At 47.8% G+C, this 20,299-nt stretch overlaps 1 protein-coding gene across 1 annotated transcript in view; it reads left to right on the plus strand.

Moving 5' to 3' along the window:
- LOC144766537 (atrial natriuretic peptide receptor 1-like) overlaps positions 1–20,299 on the plus strand; it is a 237,710-nt gene that overhangs the window by 66,312 nt on the left and 151,099 nt on the right. Inside the window, exon 5 of the mRNA XM_078650354.1 lies at positions 810–908. Within this exon, the coding sequence (XP_078506480.1) occupies positions 810–908 (99 nt within the window). The remainder of the gene's footprint in view (positions 1–809; positions 909–20,299) is intronic.

Genomic DNA, 20,299 nt, shown 5'->3' on the forward strand with positions numbered 1-20,299 from the left:
ACAATTGCTCATGGACATGCTACAAAAGGTATCTGTCTTAAGAGACGCTGCATACAAGTTAAAATTCACTGGATTATTACTGCCAGGAAGATGCAGAGAAGCTTGGTCCAAATAAAATACTATTTGTGTGATGGCTTCATAAGTGAAAAATATAAACTATAATGACTGATTAATTTAGGCCAGGGAATTACGATACAATGGTGGAGGTGAAGGGGTGCTGATCTACTTCTCTGGAAATAGAAGGTTGTTGCAATTTGAAATGATGGTGGAGTCATTGTTTCCATTTGTGTAAGAAGAAATAGGTGAGGACTATTGACTTTGCCTCTATTTGATTTAGTGTGCTGTAGATGGCCAGCTAGAATGCCTTAATCCGCTAGTTTCTATCTCATCTCTTGTGTTTTTTTGGCAGTGAAACAGACAGTAATTCTAAAAGCAAGTGCAAAATCACTACTAAAATGTATATGAATGTCTTTAAAAAAAGAAATCTGCCTTTTAACTTTTCCTAGTGCTTATCGCTTTATGGGTTGAATGGATTACTAAACATGTCTGTTTTTGTTGAAAAAACACACGGCTCAAATACACATTTGTAATATTCACTGATTACCTGTTCAATTAGGTACATGTAAAAGTATTTGTCTTTCAGACACATATTTTGTAAAATTACCGCCCTAAACTATCACAACATATAAAAGCTGAAGAAAATAGCCTATCCCGGACTTTCCATGTAAGATGTCGCCGGCTTTGTGGAACCCACACAGCGGATGATTCCCCGAGTTTTCTAACACAGATGTGGTTGTTTCCCTGTCCAGGTCCTGTGGTCGCTGGAGTTGTGGGAACGAAGATGCCGCGGTACTGTTTATTCGGAGACACAGTCAACACAGCCTCCAGAATGGAATCTACAAGTGAAGGTACATGTAGGAGAAGGTACAAGTCATAGCATGCCCATCCCTGGCTTATCTTGGGAAATGAATACATTCTACAGCCTCTAGCATGTTTGTGCCTGTATTTCCCATTGCACAGCCTTACAACACTGTACAGTGTAGAGACCTCAGACTCAAATCTGTATCCGCGTCAGAGGTTTAATTTTAATTATCTTGAGGCAACACTGAGAACGGGTTTATTCATTCCCTGCTGTATTTTTGAGGAAGTGTTGCAGGGAAGATAACAGGAGCTCTGGAATAATGTTACATTTGTCATCAGAGATTGAAACAACACCCTGCCTACACCTCATTCTGTCCTCCTTTCCGGTTTGCATTACTGGCCATTGACCCCAAAGAAACTGCAGGGGCCATATTACACTAAGTGACCCGGGGCACAACGGACATTTGCGCCTGCTTTGTGTGGCCCCGGGCATTTTGACATTACAGAAGCGCCCGCGGACGCTTGTTAGACCCCCTCTGTACTACAGATAGCCCTAGCGCACATGTAGTGCTGGCGCTATTGATAGAGGTCTTTTCCTTATTTGCATTGGGGCATGGCGCCATGCAAATGAGGGAATCACGTTGCGTCTGCGTACACCCTGTGTTACCAACGGTCCCTGGTGTATTGTGTTGCAGTATAATTTTCCCTCCCACGCACACCTTTTCAATCACTCTTCTTTACACTCACAAAAATGTTTTAATCAATCATGGGCAGTAGCTGTGTTAGAAGAGCCTCATGCTTTGACATGACCAATCAATATACCTCCCCAGACCTCTCAAGAAAGGTATGCTTCAACTCATGCAAAAGTTAAACTTGTGAGGAAATAAACTCACCTTCATCATTAAATGAGGAAGGTCAAAGAAGAGACGGAGAAGAGGGAAGGTCAGTATGCTTTTTTGTTGATGGCTGTGAAGATTGATGCTACCAATTTTGTGACTTCGAGCACTATTGCCATGTCCATGAGCTTTGTCAGCCAGAGTTCACTTCAGTAGAAAAGGTTCTTGTTGAAGTGTAGCCTACACATGAAGGGCATCATTACAATGGCGGTTGGACAAGTGTCTGACCGCAATCATAGAGGGAAGGAGAACGATCGACAAGTAGTCGGTGGCTCCACCCGCCATATTATGATGTGAATGCCATGTAGGCAGTCGCAAACATGCCTTTCACCAGTGCATTTTGTGCTGAGGCCCGGAAAAGGGCAGCACCACAAGCTGCAATAGTGTAAGGCATTTTTCCGACTGCCTACACGGAGGTCACATCATAATATGGCATGTGGTGCCTCACACACGGTGCATGAATGTTTGGGGGCACCACATATGCCCCCTAGTCACATGGAGGAGGACCACAGGGGACAAGAGCCCTGCTAGGGGACCTAAAAGTTACTTTTCTGACAGCCTTACCATGGCGGTTGGACTGCTATGAAAAGACTATCAGAAATGGACATTGTGATCCCTACAGGCATGCACATTGACCGCCTTCCTTGTAGGAATTACTGTCCGACCACTGCCCAACAGGCTCATTGAGCCTGTCGGAGGCAGTGGTCTTTCCCCCTGCCCACTGGTCTCTGACTGCCGCTATCTTAATCTGGGGGTCGGACCATTTCTCTGGATGTCAGGCAGACCACCACCGATGGCCTGTTGGGTGCGGTCCGCTCTCATTGGTGGCGGTCAGCCCAGCATCCTAAAGAGGCTCAAATTGTTTGCTATTGTGAGTGAGAACCAGAGACGTGCTCCGATCTAGTAGTGGTAAGCTTGCCACTGCTCCTAAAGCATGATAGTGTTTGGAGGATATGAGATGAGGAGGAATAGGTTGATACTTCAGCTAAGCGTGTATTAGAGAACAGATCGGTATCCTCCTTGAGAACTGTCATTCTGTTTGAAGAGTTGATAATGATTAATCGCTAAGTTGGTCATCAAGCTGTTCCAGAGTAGGAGGAAGGTAAACGGTCAAATGCTAGTTCAGGTGCTTGGAGGGGATCGCCATCTTTCATTAATTGTCCATAAAAAGAGGTGGATCTCAGTTTTACAAATGGGTTCAGGCCAAGAGCAAAAAAGAATAGCATATTGTACGAAGAAATTTGACCCTCTGATGTGAGCATTAGTGGAACAGGGGACCTCAATCCTTAGACGAGTCATGAGCAGAAACTTCATCTTAGATGGTGGAAATGCAGTTACAATTGGAGGGAATTCATTACAATTCAGTTGAGCGCATGTGTGTAATGCAGAGGGCGTTTAAGAGAAATGGCAATGTCAGTCTGACGTCAGAATGACTCAGAGACTTCTCACAGATTCCAATGGTACAGGTGAACGGCCCAACTTGATGGAGCAATGATGAGCTGGATCAAATAAAGGTACTGTGCAAAAAGGCAAGATTCTCCTGTGTTTAACCTTAGATGCTTATCAATCATTAATTTAACAATTGATAGAAGCCAAAGTCCTAAGGTGCAAGAATCATAGGTGGAAAACTGACGTGTGAGGATGAACTCAGTGTCATGAACATAGTTGGTGAAGTCAAAGTGTTTGTTTCAAGAATGGAATGAGCTCTGACATAGATTATATAGCATGAGTGTAAAATTTGAGTTCCAAGGAATATTAAAAGCAACTGGTCGTTGAGGAGAGAGATCATGTGAGCATGGAAGGTCCTTGAACTGAGAACATTCATGTCAAGACTTTGTTCTGGATTGAAATTTCAGAAAAGCAATGGATGAGGGTGGGATTTCTTCAAGATTTCAGGTCATCTCATTTAGTAATCAGAGAAGATTCAGTACCATGGTGTGGGACATAGCAGGATTAAAAGTAATCAGACAACTCTTGAAATGTTGACCTTTTTGAATACATTTGTAACTTTCTAGGTTATTAATTTCAGGGCCGGGCTTCTTTAGTAGAGGATTGATTTAAGATACCTCCATGATTTGGAGAGAAGTTTCAAAGGAGTCACTAAAATCTGCTTTTATGCTTACACAAGCTGCGGTAGTTCATAGAATGTCCTTAAATTGGACAGAAGAACAAAACTCATATGTAAATTAAATCTACCCTGAAGAAAGAAGTGTAGAGAGTGAAAATTATTCCTCAAACGTTTTGCAGAGGAATAGGAAAAGTTGATCTGAAATATTCAGAGTTTACATTTTTGCAGCTTCCAATGTAGTCTTGTCTGCAGCAGCCTTTTCAATGTATCCATGATGCCCTGCTCATAGATGAATTTCATTGGTGACATCCACCAAGAAAGACACTTGGCTCAGAAACACTGAGATTATCTGAGCAAGCTTCTTGGGTGGGCAGGTCACTGAGGTGAGAACCTTCTGTTGTTTTCCTTCTTAGATTTCTGTAGGTCTTGAGGTTTTGCAAATAATTTTGTTTGTCTGTGTGGACAAAACATTTTTCTTCATTTGCACTTCAGAGTTCAATTTGCTGTCTTCAGTGCTGCAAGATATAATGAGTTGTTTTGAACATTGACAACCCATCCAAGATGTTTCCACATTTAATGATCTTTTGCTAAATTGTAAATTGTTTTATTTAATTGGATAAATAGATGATACATTATGTAAATAGTTTAATTGTTTAAATAAATTGATTTACTTTATGTTAATGTTATGTTTATTTTAAGTAAATATTTAGCATTTTACGGTGTTTTATTTGTTGTTATTTATTTAGTTCTTTTAGTAGCAATCAATTTCTTTCACAGGTTGTTGAGATTGAAGCCGAAAGGTTTTTACAATATTTTTAGCTTTTCAATTGGTAAATCATGTTTTAAATGATTAGTTCGTTTTTTAATAAGTAATTGTTTGCAATTATTTGTTTAAGTCAGTTTTATGAGTTTATGGTAGGATGGTGAGGCAATTTTTGTTCATAAAAAGATTTTTGAGATTCATTTTTATGTTGTCACTTTTAAAGATATTTCATATTAATTGTTACATATTTTCCAACGGTTGCTTAGGTTGGAGTGGAAATGATAACTCTACAAAGTCCAACACTTTTCCTATTGTTGCTTAGCTTTGAGTGGGAAGAGTAAATCTAACAATTACATCAGGGGTGAGGTGGAGTTATCATACCATACTTCCTCCAAACCAGACATCGAACACATAACAAATACGGTAGTAGCATCCACCCCTACACTTGTTGGGGATGTGTAGTGAGGTTAACTGGGCTTGGGCACAAATGCTTCCGTTCTCTCCATGTTTATGTTTAAAGTTAACATCTTTTTAGCAGATGAATTTTAGCACATTATGCTGGTGTGATTGAATGCGATAGTGTACTTAGAAAGTGTTTGCTTACAGATAAATGTCTTCGTAGACACATTATCATACCATCATACATTTTGTCCAAGGATCAAGTACACTGCACAAACTGCCCTTGCATATTGTCTGTGTGGAGACAGCTCTGAATTGGTAGAATACACAATGATAGCAGGATCTGAACACAGGCACAGTGCGAATGGGTCTGGTTTTCATTATATAAACTGCCAAGCCTTTGTTCAGGTCAGGAAAAATTCTATGGATTGTACTATGCCTGATTTTCAGGCCAGCTAAATCTCATCACTGTTCTACACCAAACTGGCTTGCAGATGAAACCTGCACTCAAGTAAATGGGGATTTAGACCACTCTCTGGTATCTGGTATCTGGTATCTGGTAGAACCTCATTTACCCTCTGCTCTCTAGGATAGATATTACTAGGTAGGAGTACAATTCTCTGTATTCATATAATCAATGCAACACATATAATGGTTAAGTATTTATCTTTTTCACCACTGTTTTAATGCTGGTTACAATGCTCTGTATCCTTCTATTGATCATTGCAGCGCACCTATTTTACACAAAAATCTAATTGCTTCAATAAATGTTTGAAATGCCAAGTTATGTGTCCTTTGCCCATGTCTGAGGTAGCAGAGAAAGGGTAGATCTGTTTCCACGATTTCCTTGGGGGAATTAGGGTTGTCATGTTCTAAAGTTGTAGCAACCATCTATAGGAAGCTGGCTCTGTATATACTATACCAAAGTAATTTATAGTGTGCACAGAGTCCAGTGGATCCCCAAAGGTAACCAGAGGTTAATGTAGACAGTACCTTACTCTGAAGGACTGGGTTCTTTAAGGCCCAGCGGTGCCAGGGAACAACACCTGAAACCTTCGTGGGTTACCTGCTCTGGCGTACAAGTGACAGAGACACGGGACACTTCCTTTGGCGTCAAAGATCAGCGTTTATTACTGCAGGGATACAGAAATCGCAAGAAGTACAACGTAGTGTAGGTTCTGAGAGTCTGCTTCAAATTGCAAAAGGGAATCGCTCCTTTTATACACATTTTCGTCATTGCTCGACATAACGAACAAAAGGTTACCACTCAGTTCCCACAGTAAACTTCAAAAGGATTGCATTCATGTTTTCAGAAGCCCGGAACATGATTATAGTAACATTGCCGGTTCCCAACTGTAAAAGCACATCATCTCGCCATAAGGCACATTCCACTCTAGTTGTAAACAGGCGAAAGAAAGAGACAGGAACAGGTGTAAGAAAGACAAACAACCGTAACAGAAGAGTGTGGGGGCAATATCGGAAGCGTGATCACAGGATCAAAGGACTCAAACCTAACATGTGTAAAGCTGAAACAATAGACCAACACGGCAGAATAAGCCTCAAGCTGAGCCATCTGCCTTTGCCGTGTCATTCCCTCGGTCGTAAAGACGACCCTAAAGAATATTTATCTTCCGCTAGAGCTTGGGAATCCCAGGGTCATGAAGCGGACATTGTCCCTTCGCTGGCTACGTGAGGGCAAGAAACAAAATGGATGCCGTATCTAAAATGGAACCCGAGGGTTCAGATGGAAAAACCCGTAAAGGAGACGAACCCGTCTAAGTAGTGTAGCGTAAACGCATACACCTACTAATCTCGTCATTTACGGTTCATAGATACCAAACTCGTCCATATCCGAGAATGCCCAAAACGTCATAATGATTCTCACGGAACCTCAGACGCTCCTTTTGCCCTCAGGTAGGCAAGAACTAGTCGAAATCAGAATCAATTTCGATATTCATCAGATCATTCAGGTGTTGTTGAAACATGATCCTATCCATCAATGTCTCTTCGGTCACAGATGGCCTTCTTATACACGTTGTAGCACAAAGGCCACATAAGGCAGGACCACACTGCACACAAAGACAACACGTGAACAGAAACGCTACAACGACTCCAACACCGGACAACATGACCACCCTCAAGCTTGCCACCCGGAAGCACCACCAACTGATCCGCGCGCACCACCACTGCGCCTCCGGCCTGGTCGCCCCCCTGCTCCTCTCCTGCCACTGCAGCCCTGCTTACCTGCTTCCTGCTGACAGAGTTCCGACGCCGCCAGCAGCGCCCCAGCCGCCGCTGGGCCGCCCGCTCTGCCGGTCCCGTTCCCGCGCCTCCTGCCTGCGGCCCCGCCCCCCGCCACACGACTGGTTAACCCCTTCCCGCCTCCCAGCGGACCCGCCCTCCCTGCTCCCCTCTTAAGGGGACCTCGCCTGCTTCTTGGGAGCGACCACTGCGCCTCCGGCCTGGTCGCCCCCCTGCTCCTCTCCTGCCACTGCAGCCCTGCTTACCTGCTTCCTGCTGACAGAGTTCCGATGCCGCCAGCAGCGCCCCAGCCGCCGCTGGGCCGCCCGCTCTGCCGGTCCCGTTCCCGCGCCTCCTGCCTGCGGCCCCGCCCCCCCGCCACACGACTGGTTAACCCCTTCCCGCCTCCCAGCGGACCCGCCCTCCCTGCTCCCCTCTTAAGGGGACCTCACCTGCTTCTTGGGAGCGACCACTGCGCCTCCGGCCTGGTCGCCCCCCTGCTCCTCTCCTGCCACTGCAGCCCTGCTTACCTGCTTCCTGCTGACAGAGTTCCGACGCCGCCAGCAGCGCCCCAGCCGCCGCTGGGCCGCCCGCTCTGCCGGTCCCGTTCCCGCGCCTCCTGCCTGCGGCCCCGCCCCCCCGCCACACGACTGGTTAACCCCTTCCCGCCTCCCAGCGGACCCGCCCTCCCTGCTCCCCTCTTATGACGCCCCCTCAGCGACCGCGCAGCGGACGCGCGCAGCGGGAGCACCGATTGAGCGCCGAAGGTGCGCCAAAGGTAAGCCCGTCTACGCCCGTCCGCGCCTGGACCGCGCCCAGCGCCAGGACCCCAGCCCACCCGCCGGACGTACGACGCCGCCACCCTCAACGCACTCAACGCCGGCCGAACCCCTGGATGCTACCGAGCCACCCCGAGACGCACCCACGGACCCTTCATCTGCCAGGCCTGCACGTTCTCCTGCACCCGGACCTGCACAGCACCAGCACCCACCAAGCCGAACTCCAGCAGCAGCCACCTGAAGTGCATCCTGCTCAACACCCGCTCCGTCCACAGACACGCCGTCGAGCTCTGGAACCTGCTCGACACCACAGCCCCAGACGTCGCCTTCCTCACGGAAACCTGGATGAACGCCTCCTCAGCACCCGACATCGCCATCGCCATCCCCAACGGCTACAAGATCATCCGGAGAGACCGCGTCAACCAGACGGGAGGAGGCATCGCCATCATTCACAGGAACACCATCCGCATCACGACCAACACTGACGACACCATCGCACCCGCCGAACACCTGCACTTCCAGATCCACGTCAACCCCAAGACCACCCTCAGAGGCACCCTCATCTACAGACCCCCGGGACCACGCACACAATTCAGCGAGGACATCGCCGACTTCATCAGCCCGCTCGCCCTCCCCTCAGCCGACTACATCCTCCTCGGGGACCTCAATTTCCACCTGGAGAACAACGACGACCGCAACACCACCACCGTGCTGGAAAACCTCGCAAACCTGGGACTCAAGCAACTGGTGACCACCCCCACCCACCTCGCCGGACACACACTCGACGCCGTCTTCTCATCCAGCAAAGACATCGCCTTCAGCCACGCCACAGGACTCCACTGGACGGACCACAGCTGCGTCCACTTCACCTTCAGAAGAACGACGACCCACCACCACCAGCAACAGGTTGCCCGAAGAAGCTGGAACAAGATCACAACCGACCAGCTCGCCGCTTCCCTGAGTCAGCACCCTCCCGCCAGCTCAGCGAACCCCAGCCAGGCCGCCGACAACCTCACGAAGTGGATCAGCAACTGCGCGGACGAACTCGCCCCTCTGAGGACCCCGCCCAGCAGACACGGCAGCAAGAAAGCCCCATGGTTCACCGACGAACTCAAGAACTCCAAGAAGAACTGCCGAGCACTCGAGAAAGTCTGGAGAAGGGAACCAACACCGGACAACATGACCACCCTCAAGCTTGTCACCCGGAAGCACCACCAACTGATCTGCGCCACCAAGAAAACTGCATTCAAGGACCGACTGGACAACAACGCACACAACTGCAAGGAACTCTTCAACATCGTGAAAGAGCTCTCCAACCCCAACGCCGGAAACAACGGCATCACCCCATCGCAAGACCTCTGCAACTCCCTCGCCTGCCTCCTACTTCCACAACAAGATCGCGGACATACACAACAGCTTCAGCAGTCAACCATCGCACACAACGACCGCAGCAACGCCGCCCACCACCACCCTCCGCGCCTGGACTCCGATCAGCACCGACGACACCGCCAGCATGATGAACTCCATCCACTCCGGATCTCCGACCGACCCCTGCCCTCACCACGTCTTCAACAAGGCCGACGCTGTCATCGCACCCCACCTGCGGGACATCATCAACACCTCCTTCGACACCGCCACCTTCCCGGAGAGCTGGAAGCACGCCGAACTCAGCGCTCTACTAAAGAAACCAACAGCGGACCCCAGCGAACTCAAGAACTACCGCCCCATCTCGCTCCTCCCGTTTCCAGCCAAAGTCATCGAGAAGACCGTCAACAAACAGCTGGCCGCCTTCCTCGAGACGAATGGATCCCTCGACCCCTCACAGTCTGGCTTCCGAGCCAACCACGATTCAGAAAAGGGGGTGGTGATGAACAGAGTGTCTGAATTAAGCAGACCACTCTTACCCAGTCCAAAGATCAGGGCTTGATCCATCACCGTTATTTATCTCACTGCCCCATCCCAGCTCAGAACCTGGCTATATGCAAATTAGTCTGTCCCTGGCCCAGTGCATCATGGGAACAGGGCAGACCAAACTACCAAGCCAATTCTTCACCAGAAAGGAGACAAGCTACCGGGGACCGGTTTCTGGCATTTCAGCCTCTTCGGCCCGGCTTGCTTGAATCCTGATGGAGCAGTGAGAAAGGGACTCATGTCTGAGTATACCCTGCCACACCTATAGTGGCCAAAAACGATTCAGAAAAGGGGGTGGTGATGAACAGAGTGTCTGAATTAAGCAGACCACTCTTACCCAGTCCAAAGATCAGGGCTTGATCCATCACCGTTATTTATCTCACTGCCCCATCCCAGCTCAGAACCTGGCTATATGCAAATTAGTCTGTCCCTGGCCCAGTGCATCATGGGAACAGGGCAGACCAAACTACCAAGCCAATTCTTCACCAGAAAGGAGACAAGCTACCGGGGACCGGTTTCTGGCATTTCAGCCTCTTCGGCCCGGCTTGCTTGAATCCTGATGGAGCAGTGAGAAAGGGACTCATGTCTGAGTATACCCTGCCACACCTATAGTGGCCAAAAACGATTCAGAAAAGGGGGTGGTGATGAACAGAGTGTCTGAATTAAGCAGACCACTCTTACCCAGTCCAAAGATCAGGGCTTGATCCATCACCGTTATTTATCTCACTGCCCCATCCCAGCTCAGAACCTGGCTATATGCAAATTAGTCTGTCCCTGGCCCAGTGCATCATGGGAACAGGGCAGACCAAACTACCAAGCCAATTCTTCACCAGAAAGGAGACAAGCTACCGGGGACCGGTTTCTGGCATTTCAGCCTCTTCGGCCCGGCTTGCTTGAATCCTGATGGAGCAGTGAGAAAGGGACTCATGTCTGAGTATACCCTGCCACACCTATAGTGGCCAAAAACGATTCAGAAAAGGGGGTGGTGATGAACAGAGTGTCTGAATTAAGCAGACCACTCTTACCCAGTCCAAAGATCAGGGCTTGATCCATCACCGTTATTTATCTCACTGCCCCATCCCAGCTCAGAACCTGGCTATATGCAAATTAGTCTGTCCCTGGCCCAGTGCATCATGGGAACAGGGCAGACCAAACTACCAAGCCAATTCTTCACCAGAAAGGAGACAAGCTACCGGGGACCGGTTTCTGGCATTTCAGCCTCTTCGGCCCGGCTTGCTTGAATCCTGATGGAGCAGTGAGAAAGGGACTCATGTCTGAGTATACCCTGCCACACCTATAGTGGCCAAAAACGATTCAGAAAAGGGGGTGGTGATGAACAGAGTGTCTGAATTAAGCAGACCACTCTTACCCAGTCCAAAGATCAGGGATTGATTCCGAGCCAACCACAGCACCGAGACCGCCCTCATCGCTGCCACCGATGACATCCGAGCCCTGATGGACAACGGAGAAACAGCGGCCGTCATCCTCCTAGACCTCTCCGCGGCATTCGACACTGTCTGCCACCGCACCCTAGTGCAGAGTCTCAGCAACATCGGAATTCAGGAGAAGGCACTGGAATGGATCGTCTCCTTCCTCAACGGAAGAACACAGAGAGTCCGTCTACCACCGTACAAGTCAGAGGCCACCAAAGTCATCTGCGGCGTCCCTCAAGGATCCTCGCTGAGCCCCACCCTCTTCAACGTCTACATGAGCCCCCTCGCGCCCATCGCACGCCAACACAACCTGAACATCATCTCCTACGTCGATGACACCCAGCTGATCCTCTCACTGACCAACGACCCCGCCGCTTCCAGAGCCAACCTTCACGAAGGGATGAAAGATGTAGCCGAGTGGATGATGACCAGCCGCCTGAAACTGAACTCAGACAAGACGGAAGTCCTCATCCTGGGCTCCTCGCCCTCGGCCTGGGACGACTCCTGGTGGCCCCCCGCCCTGGGCACCGCACCCACACCGACAGACCACGCACGCAACCTGGGCTTCATCCTGGACTCCTCCCTCTCCATGACCAGACAAGTCAACGCCGTCTCCTCGTCATGCTTCAACATCCTGCGCATGCTACGGAAGATCTTCCGGTGGATCCCCACCGAGACCAGGAAGACGGTCACCCAGGCCCTCGTCACCAGGCGACTGGACTACGGCAACGCCCTCTACGCCGGAACCACCGCCAAGCTCCAGAAGAGACTCCAGCGGATCCAGAACGCCTCGGCCAGACTCATCCTCGACATCCCCCGACGCAGCCACATCTCCGGACATCTGAGAGACCTGCACTGGCTCCCCGTCAACAAGAGAATCACCTTCCGTCTCCTCACCCACGCACACAAAGCCCTACACGACCAAGGCCCGAGCTACCTCAACAACCGCATCAACTTCTACGCTCCCAAACGCCACCTCCGATCAGCCAGTCACGCCCTCGCCGCCGTCCCCCGCATCCGAAGAACGACAACAGGAGGAAGGTCCTTCTCCCACCTGGCCGCCAAGACCTGGAACTCCCTCCCGACCGACCTGCGCCTGACCCAAGACCACCTTTCCTTCAGGAAGAAGCTCAAGACCTGGCTGTTCGAGCAGTAGCAGCACCCCCCCACCCCCCAAGCGCCTTGAGACCCTCCGGGTAAGTAGTGCGCTCTATAAATGTCCATGATTGATTGATTGATTGATTTATTGTATGATCATCAGAAGCTTCCAACCCCAAGTCGACATCAGACCCCAAAACCATCCTAGAAGCGTCCAATCTCCCTCGTCCACGTGTATGGACTCCGAGATTTTATGCAACTTTGAGATGGCTTGATAAACAGTTGGAGCATTATCAGGGATGAAAATGCAGCAGCTCGAATGGATTACCTTGCACACACCACCTCTATCTGCAAGTACAACGTCTAGAACCATACAGTTCTGTAGCGTCAAAAGTCTATCCGCTTGAAGCTCTGCTGTCAGGTTACCAAGGGCACTTGCAGTAATATTAGCAGTCAATTCCACCACACGAGTCAACTGTCTCAAGTTCCTACTATTAACCATAGGACCCCAAAACGGTAGGAAACCCTTAAAGAAGTCTCCTGCCTCTTGACTGGCAGTGTCCTCTTTACTAACGACGCCTCTCACAACTCTAGTCTTGTGATAGTTTGAGGCAACCGTAAAAGTTGGTGGTAAAAGATTCGCGATATAGCAGGTGCCTGAAAAGTCACGAGGCAACCACGTATAAGCACGATCGTAACACACAAAATAAGTACCCTTGGCAGTCAGGAAGACAGGGGAAGAGAGCATCGGTAAGACATACGTCTCAGTACAAGCACTCTTCCCAAGCTGAGCTCTTGGATTTCGACCAAGGCCTTGCAGACAGAAATGGCCGAGATGAGGTACGATCCAAATCGGAGATGAGCTTTTAAGCTGTCTATCACTTACTAACATACTATACTCAACCTCACTCAGATCCTTGTAAGCTCGCACCTCTTCCTCTGGGATAATTGTTGCATCAAAAATATCTTTATCTAAATCAGCAATCGCTATCGCCAAAGGCTTGTGGTATGGGCCAGGACTAAGGTCTGTGGAGCGAGGCTCTCGACGGGGGTAGGAATCTAGTGCACTACGGAACATAGTTTGGAATGCTCTAGCTGACCCCTGGGTGCTGTAAGGAAGAACCAAATACGGAATACCTTTATCCATAGTATGTGGCATTAACCCACACACCCAACAATTGGTAGTATTCATCACCAACTGATGCTGATGCAGGAGTTGGACAAAAGAATTGTTCATAAATTCCGCACGTCTGGCCTGTTCATGTTGAGGCAGAAGATGAAAGGAATGTGGTGAAATAGTGGAAACAGAATTTAGGTCAAGTGAGAAGGAAACGGGTGAAATGGAAGGCAATAATAATTGAATCCCAAAGTACACTCCACCCACTAGTAGCATAGAAACGGTCAAGAACAACATAAAAACCTGAAACAGAAAACATTTTGTTCGAAACATCTTATGCAATTTGGATCTTTGTACCGCCATTTTGTCTATGTCCGACAGCTTAGAAAACTCCATCCTCTAAAAACCGTCTGTGACGTTCTTGACGCACTTCGTTCTGAGTAGCGATTATCAATTCCCAGGAGTTCCCAGAAATTGACAAAAGGCAATCGACCTAGTGTCAAAAACCTGCTAAACAGAAGGAGGTACCCGCACGGCCCTACGGTCAACCCAGATGGTAGGTTTAATCAATTTATCTTTTAATTAGCATAAGTCTCCTAGCTGCAAGGAAAAAAAGTACACACACAATATGCAAAATCATAACATTCATGTCAACTGTAAGGGGTAACGTGAATTCAAAAATAAACAAATGCATTAGTCTTTATTGAGCGATCGAAGAAAATATCGAGTCTTTCCAGGTCGAGTTTGCTCTTCAAATAACGGTTCTGATGGCAAAACAGTGTTCGATTGTTCAGGTAACAGTTCAGAACTTGAACTCTCCAATGCTGATGATAACGGTATCGTTTTCGATGATTCGACAGGGATATCTGATTGAACTAAATCGTTCCCTACAGGCTGGGCATCACTAAATGGTACATAGTACAAAGGGGTCTCTGTTTCAGTCGAGGCGACTCCTTTCTTCATCCATGTGTCCACTGGCAAAGGAAGCGGAACCTTCTTGGTGTGGGTGGCATGCACCCAGTGCTTTCTTCCTTCCAGTCGAACTGCAGTCCTCGTCGCCAGTAACACCTGGTGGGGTCCCACGAATCTTGGCTCAAGATTGCGTTTTCGTCCAAAATTTCGGGTAACGACCCAGTCGCCAGGTTGGAGCCGATGACCAGGACCTTCTGTTTGTGCCGGTAGAGCCTCGTAAACCTGTTGGTGAATCAAACTCAATTTAGCAGTCAGATCATGAAGATAGTCAATCAACATTGGATATTCAAGTCTGTTAAATTCCTTAGGCCTTGGGACTCCCCAAATGTTCGCAGGACGGCCGAACACAATCTCATATGGGCTAAGCCCTACTCGAGAGTGCACAGTCGCTCTGGTCGATAAGAGGGCTAGAGGCAAAGCATCTGGCCATGATAAACCAGTTGTGGCCTGGATTTTGGCAAGTTTCAGTTTCAGGGTACCATTGTATCCTTCCACTAAACCCGCCGACTGAGGATGATTAGCACTATGGTATTTTTGATGAATACCAAGGCCACTGCATACACTTTTCATCACACTTCCCACAAACTCACTTCCGTTATCCGACCATACAATCCGTGGCATGCCATACCTAGGGAAATACTCTTTGAGCAACACTTTTGCTGTAGATAGGGCAGTATTATCTTTAAGGGGGTAAGCCTCAATCCATCTAGAGAATGCACAAACTACAACCAAGACATACTTCAGGTTGTTGCATCTCTCCATATGGATGAAATCCAACTGAATAATTTCAAAGGGACATGTAGGAGGGGCAAAATGACCAGGTGGAGTAGGAGTGCCCTTGCCAGGATTGTACATCAAACATATCATGCAATTCTTAACCACTCTCTCCGCACACTTAGTAATTCCCTCATTCTTCCATACTGGGGCCAACAACTTACATATGCCTTTTGCGCTAATATGTGACGTGCCATGAGCCATGGTAACAACGGCAAGCACATATGCATCCGGTAACATCCATCTCTGCCTTTCTGACAAATCAACCCAACATCCATTCTCATCTAACTTCCCCGTGCTTTCTTTCCACTGAGTCTTTTCCATCTCGGTAGCCTCATTCTGTATCTCTTTCACACTCTCAACTGTGTCTTCACACATACCAGTCTCCGCTGGCCATCTTACTGAACTTGTAACGTACATTCGATTTGTCAGATCTCTAGCTGTCTCCTTAGCAATCTCATCCGCAAACGCATTACCGCGGCCAACATCATCTGTCACTTTCCGATGCGCACTGCATTTGATTATTGCCACCTGTTTAGGCAATGTAAGTGCATCCAAAAGGTCATTCACAAGTTGTCCATGCTGTATCTTCGTGCCATGCGACGTGAAAAACCCTCGTTCTCTCCACAATCGACCAAAACTGTGCGCTACGCCAAATGCATACTGACTATCGGTAAACACATTCACCCGCTTTCCTCTAGACAACACACACGCTCTCGTCAACGCGATCAATTCAGCTGCTTGGGCCGAATTCTGACTCAATCTCGCAGTTTCCACAACCGTACTCAACGTCACTACAGCATACGCAGTCGTCGTATCACCATTCGGCAACTTGAAGCACGAGCCATCAACATACAAAGTACCATCGGGATCTATCAATGGAGTGTTTTTCAGGTCAATGCGACCCTTCGTCTCTTCTTCAGTTCTCAAGTAACAATCATGTGGTGCTACATCATCTGATTCCATGTTGATCGGCAACAATGTTGCTGGGTTCAACACATTACAACGCTTTATCCATATATGACTTGCCAAAAGTGTCAGCTCATACCCAGACAACCTTGCGCTCGTCAAGTGTTGAGTTTTCGTTCGGTTCAGAAGAGTGTCAACTGCATGCGGAACCATCACCGTAAGCATATTATCCATGACCAAACCTGCGGACTGTCGAATGGACACCGCAGCTGCTGCTGTTGCTTTCAGACAACTCGGTAATGCTCTAGCTACTGGGTCTAAGGTTGAGGAAAAATACGCACATGGGCGTTGTTTGTCGCCAAATTGTTGCGTCAAGACACTCAACGCACAACCATCCCTCTCGTGAACGTACAGTGTGAACGGCTTACTGTAATCGGGAGTACCTAACACAGGAGCCGAACACAACGCATCACGTAATTCCGAAAAACTTTGCTGACACTCTTCAGTCCAAGGCAAAGGAGTCGAAACATCCTTGCACGTGAGAGCTAACAATGGCTTCGCTAATAATGAAAATTTTGAATCCATTGTCTGCAGTATGACGTAATACCTAGAAAGGCACGCACATCTCTCTGAGTTTTTGGCACAGTCATTCGAGCAATCGCTGCAATTCTTTCTGGGGTCAACCTTCTCCCTTCTTTTGACAATAAGTGACCCAAATAGGTTACTTCTTGACAACAATATTGCAGCTTAGAAGGTGACACCTTGTGATGTAAGTCACATAAATGCTGCAACAATGACACTGTAGTGGTTCTGCAAATAACCTCGGTATCAGCAGCCACTAATAAGTCATCAACGTACTGAATCAAAGCTGCACCCGTCGGTAATACAAATGCATCCAGTTGACTTTTAAGGGCTTGACTGTAGATCGATGGACTCTCACAATAGCCCTGTGGTGCGCGTTTAAATCTAAAACTGCGACCACCTAGTGAGAATCCGAATAGATCTCTGCTTTCCTCAGCAATCGGAATGCTAAAGAAAGCATTCTTTAGATCAATCACCGTGAACCAGGAGGCAGAAGCTGGAATTAAGGTCAACAAGGCCGTGATATCTGGCACCACAGGAAATTGTGGGACCACGATCTTATTCACCTCTCTTAAATTAATTACAAAACGGTACACAGGAGGTTTAGATGGATCAGTTCATTTCAGGATGGGTAACACAGGACTATTACACACATTTCCCCAAGTTTCTTCAATGACATCCTTTTCGATCAGGTCATAAACGATCGCTAATAGCGCTCGCTCACCATCAAGAGAAATACGATACTGAGGTATACGGGGTAATCGCACATTTGATTTCAACTGAACCACATAAGGTGGAATGTCCAACAAACCCACATCATTGGGGCCTGTGGCCCATAGTGACGCAGGAAGGGAACTCAGTTCCGGTGGGAACTTATCGATCGATAAGTACATAGGAGAGATTATTCTCTGACCTAATGTAAGCTCCACTCCCGCAGGAGAGCAGTACAAAGTCGCATATAACCGTTTTAACAAATCCAAACCCAAAAGATTCTCGCCACAACCAGTGGAGAGAATCAAGGGAGCCTCCAGCTCACGAGGACCAATCGTAAGGGGCAAAGGGCTGGAGACAGGATTGCTAACAGGGGCGCCAGAGAATCCAACGGAAACATTCGTTAAGCCGGACAAAGGTGCGTCAGGGAGTTTTGAATGCATGATGGAACTTTTTGCTGCACCAGTGTCCAACAGAAAAGGCTCAACTACGCCAGATGTAGCAACTGCGACGTAAGGCCCTCTCTGATCAACCGGAACTGACACTACTCCCTCTCTTTGTCGGTGGCTGTCCTAGTAACGATCACCTGCCTCAATCTCATGTCCAATGTAATAATCGTCCACATGGTACTGTGCCGATCTATCGGACCTCGCATTCCGCTGATCAAAACAATTATTCGCATCCAACGAAGTAGGAGAGCGCTCATTCTGATTCTGGGAGTTACCACGACCTCTACCTCGAAATGCCTGTTGGGGACCACCACGTCCCCCTCGAGCCAAAACATGATTATAGCGATCACGTAAAGTGGGACAATTAAATTTGATATGTCCCTCTCCCCTACAATATGCACACTGATTATATCCAAGCATAGATCTAAAGTCAGAGGAGTCAGAGCGTGACTGCATCCTGGAAGACTGTGCCTGTGGCCGATACTGCTGTTGCGAATCATTTTGATTCGAACGCAGAGGATACGCTTGTTGCAACAAAACCTTCGTTTTAAGCTCCTTCGTTTTCTTATCTGAACGATCACTTTCTTCTTTTTCCCTATTTTCGTAGTATTGAGCCGTCGCTAGTATTTGAGCAGTGGTTGAAACGGCCCATGCACTTTCTGAATTTTTCAATTTGTTGCATAATTCAGGCAACAAATTTAACACAAACTTATCAACAAATAACCGCTGTCCTCCCTCCGTACTCATGTCCTGACCACTATGATCAATGAATGCTTCCTCAAATCTAGTAAAGAAATCGGAGACACTTTCGTCTTTCTTTTGCTTACAAGCCGACAATTTGTCCCAATTCACCCTCATCGCTGGCATAAGCGTTTTCATGAGCGTAATGATTCTTTGGGGCAAATCCGTAATTAACTGCTCGGGCTTAGCCCCACCAATTTGTCGTCCATCAGCCGCTAATAGCGTAGCCCAATCACCACCCAACTCAGCCAAATGATTCTCTTGGCGGATTTTTGCCCAAATCAGTTGCGGCACAATATTACCAAACAACATGTCGATGTCAGCAAGGTTCATAATAGAAGCATCCACCAGTTGGGATAACTCCTTATAATAACCTGCCGGATTTTTGCGTGGATCAGGCAAGGATTGCTTCACCTGTAAGACTTCTGATCGCTTCCATGGGAGGTGTATCCAAACCCTTTGGAAATACAGCAGAACCACAGGATTAGCGTTCGGATCCCCTTGCATCCAAACTGGCGGAACCTCTCTCATAGGATACTGACCGGAGTTCGCTTTTGGAGTATCGGAATCGTCATCAAACGATACCCGAGAAGGCCCTGTAGACCTAAAGGCTAATAATCGCTCTAATGCACGTCGTACATCTGCACCTACGATCATACCATTCAAAAAACGACTCTGAAGTTCGGTCATTTCGGGCGGTACATCATCTAAGTCATCATTATCCCACTCTTCCCTCAAAGAGTTGCACATTTCTTCAAACACAAATCTCTGTGTTGGCTCATTGAACTGAGAAAATGTGTCGAAAACTATGCGTGAGGTGTATTTAGCAGGGTGTCTAATCCATCTACGCGCCATAGTTTCTAACGTCGCTCTCTCTCTTCCACCAGGGATTTGACTTCGTCTCTGGGGAGTTTCAGAGACATCGGATTGAAGTAACGATCCGGAAAGTGGGGAGTAGAGGGTAGCAACAGAGTTAGGGATACGATTACGAACGGAAGGAGAAGAGGAAAAAAGAACAGGAGCAACAGCATTAGAAGTGGTTGTAGGATCAGTGGGGGTAGCAGGAACAATAGACTGAGAAGGTACAGGCAAAGAAGCAGTAGGAAGAGGAACAGGTAGAGGAGCAAGAACAGGACCAACAACAGGCTGACCAGCAGCTGCCAAAACAACAGGAGGGGGAACAGGAGGAACTACAGGAGCCGTAGCACCCTGTGCATAAGGAGGTGGTGATTTCATTAAATACGCTAACAAAGGATCCTCTTTCGAGTCTTCTTCCTTTTTATCGAGATTTGACGATAACACCGGATAACATTTATCCGCCCACATGTGATGCAGTCTAACTGAAACTTCCGTTTCTTTATCTGCTTTATCTTGATGGTGACATTCTGCATCTTGCATTATCGTAATGATACTACTTTCTTTCTTATTTTTCTTAAGCTGTTTGATTTCTTTCTGTCTGGCCTCTTTGCGCCATAACCGAAAGGAATCGAACATAGCCGGCCTAGATTTTCTTTTAAACAGTTTCGCTTCGAGATTATCTAAAATTTTAGTGTCGAAACTTCCATGTGATGGCCAACTAAGGTCACCGCCATTTT

Source organism: Lissotriton helveticus, chromosome 1_1, assembly GCF_964261635.1.
Source record: "Lissotriton helveticus chromosome 1_1, aLisHel1.1, whole genome shotgun sequence".
Lineage (NCBI taxonomy): Eukaryota > Metazoa > Chordata > Amphibia > Caudata > Salamandridae > Lissotriton > Lissotriton helveticus.